The sequence below is a fragment of the Marmota flaviventris genome, chromosome 9, assembly GCF_047511675.1.
Source record: "Marmota flaviventris isolate mMarFla1 chromosome 9, mMarFla1.hap1, whole genome shotgun sequence".
In the NCBI taxonomy this organism is placed as follows: domain Eukaryota; kingdom Metazoa; phylum Chordata; class Mammalia; order Rodentia; family Sciuridae; genus Marmota; species Marmota flaviventris.
This window is the reverse complement of record NC_092506.1, coordinates 17326544-17332270: the sequence shown is the minus strand read 5'-3', so window position 1 is coordinate 17332270 and position 5727 is coordinate 17326544. Positions and strand designations below refer to the sequence as shown.

At 31.0% G+C, this 5727-nt stretch overlaps 1 protein-coding gene across 1 annotated transcript; it reads right to left on the bottom strand.

Moving 5' to 3' along the window:
- Positions 1 to 4445: 4445 nt before the first annotated feature.
- On the bottom strand, positions 4446 to 5360 carry LOC114093776 (olfactory receptor 4P4-like). Its single transcript, XM_027936680.2, has one exon. It carries the CDS (start codon positions 5358 to 5360, stop codon positions 4446 to 4448), a length of 915 nt encoding a protein of 304 aa, XP_027792481.2.
- Between the last annotated feature and the right edge of the window lie 367 nt (positions 5361 to 5727).

Below are 5727 nucleotides of genomic sequence, written 5' to 3'. Positions count from 1 at the left end.
ATTGTTGAGAAGTGGAGTCTATCACTAGGATCATTAGAATACATGGCAAATATAAAAATTATTCAGTGGTGATTTGATGTGAGCTTTTTGTTTATTTATGAACTACATCATATTTATAATAAATAAAAATATGAAATAAAAAACAATGGATTTAACTTTGTAATATGCCAAGTGTAAAATGTTTAATTATCATATATTGAACAATACAATTTTCTAAGCACTGTACTACATACTATTCATATATCAACCCCTTTCATCTTCTCCATGACCTGATGAGATATACATTATTTGTGTTTTAAATGTTGTTCTTCAAAAAGGGGAACAATAATCTAAGATGCCACATAAACTTACAAAAACACATATATCAAATTTTCTCTGTATAGTAGGGCACTATACTTTTATCACTATGCTTGGATGTTTTCTCATGAATATAAATGAAAGCTTAAAATTCTAAATTTTGCATTCAGCTACCATCCAGATTTCTGGACATTCTGAAATGTCCTCCTTTGTGAATAAATTGCAAGAATATTCATAACTCAAAATTTTGAATTTATCATGATCATAGTTTTTATAAAAATATTGAAAATATCAATGATTTATTCCAGTTAAAATTATATTAATAATATAAAGGCATTTGCTTAGTAATAAAAATATAACAGTTTCCCATTATACAGGAGGATTATACAGTTTTCTATTTTACAGGCCCAAGACTCCCACTTTATGTCTGAAACCTCAATTAGCACCAAGTCCATACAAATACATAAACAAATTAAATGTCTTTTACATTTTTAACTAAACCCTTGTTACACATTATGTCTTCATATATTACAGTTAGAGACAGGGCAACAAAAATAGAACAAATTTACTTTTTCCTTTTCACAGTTTCATAGATAGGTCATTCATTCTTACCCTAGATCTGAGTAACCTCAGCTAATGAAGGTTTTCCCTTCTTAAGTTTAGAATTTTCATATGAAGGAATAACTTTACTACTTCTTCTAGCATATCTAAACTGCAGGATCACTACTCTAGCATGCTCTGGTATTAAATAAAACAGGTATTACTTTGAACACAAGCACTGTGACACTAGGTCAGTTGATATGACAACCAGGACATCCACTTATAGGCAGAGCACAAAAACAGTATGGATTCCTGGAGGATGGTGTGATTCTGCCAGGGATGGGACAGAGAGGGAGGATGTGAAAGTCATCATGCTATTCATTACAGTGTGCAATTTATATTATGAATCATTTATTTCTGGAATTTTCCTTCCAATATTTCTTAAGTACAATTGACTACGAGCAACAGAAACCACAGAAAAAGGAGACTTCCATTCTATTTACTAATAAATCTACATAAAATACTATCCTGAAGGGAATAAGTTAAACAAATTCCTCTTTAAAATAAAAATGAAGACAACATTTCCATTCCTATCACCAGTTTTTTCCAACATAATGCAGCCCTCAACCAGAACAAAAGGTCAATAAAAACCTCATATGTAAAAAATATAAATGACAGTATTTGAGGAGGACATGATATTTTTCACATAAAACCTAAATAATTTATAGATATTATTAAAAATAGCAGAGTAAGAAAGTGACTCATCATATGATTAATATGCAGAAGTTGATTGATTATTGTAATATTTTATAATGTTTCTAATTTACCTTGATAATTTTCATGTGTGAAGTCTGCTTTTTCATAAATTAATACTTCTTTAGCTTCTTTCTCTTTACTGTAATTATGGTATAATATTTCATTACTTTTAATCATGAATCTTCATGTTTACAACTTGTAACTGATGTATTTAGACCACGGTAACTTAGAATAATTAGTCATATATTTATGATAAAATATGCTATCTTGCTAATTTTTATTTGATATATTTGTTCTTGCTACTTCATTTATTTTAATCTGCTTTGTCTGATATTCTTTTTCTGTTAACTATTAACTATATTTTATATTTCTTCTTTTTGAGACTTTTTTTGTAAATTACATAGAACTTACAATACACTTTTATTTTTTTATTAGTTGCTCAAAATATTACAATGATCTTGATATATCATACATTTGATTCAAATGGGGTATGAATTCTCATTTTTCCACGTGTACAGAATGCAGGATCACATTGGCTATACAGCCACGTTTATACATACAGCCATACTAGTGTCTGTTGTATTCTGCTGCCCTTCCTATACAATATACTTTTAAATTAAATGATTTAACAATCAGATAATGTGTCTACTTCCCACTTAGTTGAAGAACCTGATAATTGATGATTGACAGGTCTTTTTTCTTTGTCTCTGCATCATGATATTCCATAGACTAGAAGCAACCATTATATTACACTTTTAAATCAATTATAGATAAGGAAAAAAAAAAAAAACATAAGTAGTAGATTATTGGGATAAACGGTAGAACTGACCCAGTGGTACTAGACTAGGAACAGAGATTACAGACTGTGTTTCTGTAGTGTGTACTGTGTGTCCTTATCTCTGTCTCTCCAATAAACTCTTCCCTATTACTTGAGAGACTCCCTTGAAATTCTTCCTGTGAGATCAAAAGAATGGGTTGCTGTGAATTCCAGAGGTTGATTTGCCTTTGAGAATCTCCTTCTCTGCATACATGCAGACCATCCCAGAATTGCTATAGAAACTGTTGTGTTACTTTGGTTTAAAAGTTTAATTTTCTCTATGATTAATGATTCCAAGTATCTTAAGAACAATGCAGGTGTCTTTTAAGAACATTCTTATTTTAACCTTTCAATTTTATATGCTATCAACATTATTATATTAAAAGTTTGAGTAAAAGATAGAAAATCTAAAAACACCAAAGGTTAATTAATCTTGTCATACTAAGACAGTGAATAAGGGGTAAAGCTTAAATGCTTAGTTTTATACTCTGAAAAACTACCCTTCTTTGCCGGTGTTAGTCTGGGTGCCCTTGGGGAAAAAGATAGGAAAGTATGAGTCCTTCTGACCCCAGATGTCCCCACTTTGTGTATATTTCTTTGTTTCATTTCTTGTATTAGTTTTTAAAAAGACTTTATTTTTTTAGATTTTTTTTAAACAAAGTCATATGAGGGGTTTAGTTGAAAACATATTTAAATTAGATTTTATTTTTCCCCTAATAATAAAATACAAAATTTCATTTTCAAAATATTCCCTTAACATATTTAGACTTTGCCAAATGCCTGCAATGTTTTTATAGAAGACAAATTTAAATTTGGTATTTTTTCTGTCTTATAGTAAGTTGCCAAATAATAATTTTCCCAATTCTTCTCTGCTCTAAGAACTTTATTTAATTACATCTCCCTCATTATATATTCCTCCTTTGTTCTTCTGTGTACAGAAACTCTAAAATAGATTGTAATTTTCATTTTGCATCTATTCTCTAAAACTCCTGTAGCTGAATTATCATCCAACTCATACAATTCCCAATCTCTTCTTTCTTATGACAATTACTGAGTTTTCTTAGAGGTCACTTATTTTTGCTACCTATTAGAAATGTAGGTAGATACCTTTTACCAAAAGTTCTTCTGCCTTCTCTAGGAACAATATCTCAGAAGTCTTCTTTTCATGACAGAAATGATTGGTCATTGCCACATATTGTCATGATTTGTCACCATGGTTTTGTATATTGATTTAAAAACAAACCAATATTATTTTCATGTTTGCTTCACCTCCAAGTTGGTTTTAGTTCACATGTTTTGCATGTAAGTAATAAACATCTTTGGTTCCCAACTCAATAACTAATCATTTCTAACTGATTTTTTTTCAATTTTATGATTCAGTTCCTTTGCTGTTTTAAAAAATTTATATCTGACCAATGAGTAATAAATAGTACCACTAGTAATGAATGGTCTGAATTTTCTAATTGATTTAACACTATTTCACAGTTTTGTTTTGTTTTCACCATTGGTGACTCAGGGAATTTGACATGTAAGAACTTCTTTAAATCAGATTCTGTTATAATAACTTCTAGCTTCTCGCTTCATTAAAATGGTGCTTGTGGCCACTGGGAGAACACCTTGTCATGAATTGAAACTTTATGTTTAACTTGCAGATTTTAGCTGCATCACTGCATAAAACATATTTACTATGAGATCTGGTAATAAAATCTGAATTTTAAGTTAAAAATATTAAAATTTTCTTTTTTTGCTTTTGATAATTCACTTTTCAGTATGGTGGTTTCTCAATTGCTATGGGCCAGATTCATTTTATACTTTCAATCTTAATTACATAAAATTGACTAAATTCCAACACAATTTTGTACAATAGAATTAGTATTTTAAATATAAATGGCTTCAAAATTTCTGAATACTTGTTTTCTAATTAATAAAGTTATAATGATGTCATAATTAATCTGAGAGATAGATTTTCATTCTCTAACTCCACACCTAGCTCTGATTCCATATAATTCCTCCTTTTATTTTATTTTTTATTTAGCTATGATGAGGGACACCAGACTTTTCTCATGGCATATTTCATCTCAGTATTTCTCAAAGTATAGATTAAGGGATTGAACATAGGGGCAATGATAGTGTAAAATAGTGCAAGCACTTTATCTTCAGGAAAAATGGTTGGAGGTCTAAGGTAAGAAAAGATTGCAGGCCCAAAAAATATAACTATTACAGTGATATGAGACCCACATGTCGAGAGGGCTTTACGTCTTCCCTCAGTTGAATGATGTCTTAATGTGAATAATATCACTACATAAGAAACAAATAAAACCATAAATACCACTAACGTAACCACTCCTGAATTGGCAAGCACAAGGACACCAATGATGTAGGTGTCAGTACAGGCAACTTTTAGCAAAGGAAAAATATCACAAAAGTAGTGATCAATTTCATTAGGACCACAGAAGGGCAATAGGATTGCAATAGAAAACTGGGGAAAGGAGTGGGCGGCCCCACCAACCCAAGCAGCTAAAACAAAGAAATGGCACTTTTTTCTGTTCATGATAATCATGTAGTGGAGAGGTTTGCAGATGGCTACATAACGATCAAAGGCCATGAGTGTAAGGATTAGGACTTCAACCATTCCAAAGAAGTGCATGGCAAAGACCTGTAACATGCAGTTGCCATAGGAGATGGTTTTCTTCTTCACTAGTAGGTCACCAATGAATTTAGGAGTCACACAGGAGGTAAAGCAGACATCCATAAAAGACAGCTGGCTAAGGAAATAGTACATTGGTTGGTGATAAAGAGGGCTGCATCTAATGGAGATAAGGATCAGCAGGTTTCCCACCCAAAGGGCAACATAACAGGTTAAGAAGAGGGCAAAGCAAAATATTTGCATGTTTTGATCATAAGAAAGTCCCAACAGAATGAATTCAGAAATATTTCTCTGGTTCTCCATATATTTCAGTTTGGTATAAATCATAAGCACATGAGTAAAATATCTGAAAATAAAAGAAATAAAAACATTATAAGATGGATGGCATAATAACAATAATATAAAATTTATAAAAATTAGATTGTTACACATTGAAAAATACTATTAATTATTCCCAATATATAGAATTAAACTTTTAAAATTGTCACTTATTTGGAAGTCGATTTGAAAAAGTCTTGTAATGAGAATAATAAATTTGTTCAATGTTGCCAAAAATGTCTGGATATTTTGCCAGGCATGGTGGTGCACACCTATAATCCCAGAGGCTTGAGTGGCTGAGGCAGGAGGATTGCAAGTTCAAAGCTAGTCTTAGTAACTTAGCAAGGTCATA

Bases quoted from the DNA above. Each gene is read 5' to 3' on its own strand.
- LOC114093776 (XM_027936680.2), bottom strand. From the start codon at position 5,360: ATGGAGAACCAGAGAAATATTTCTGAATTCATTCTGTTGGGACTTTCT.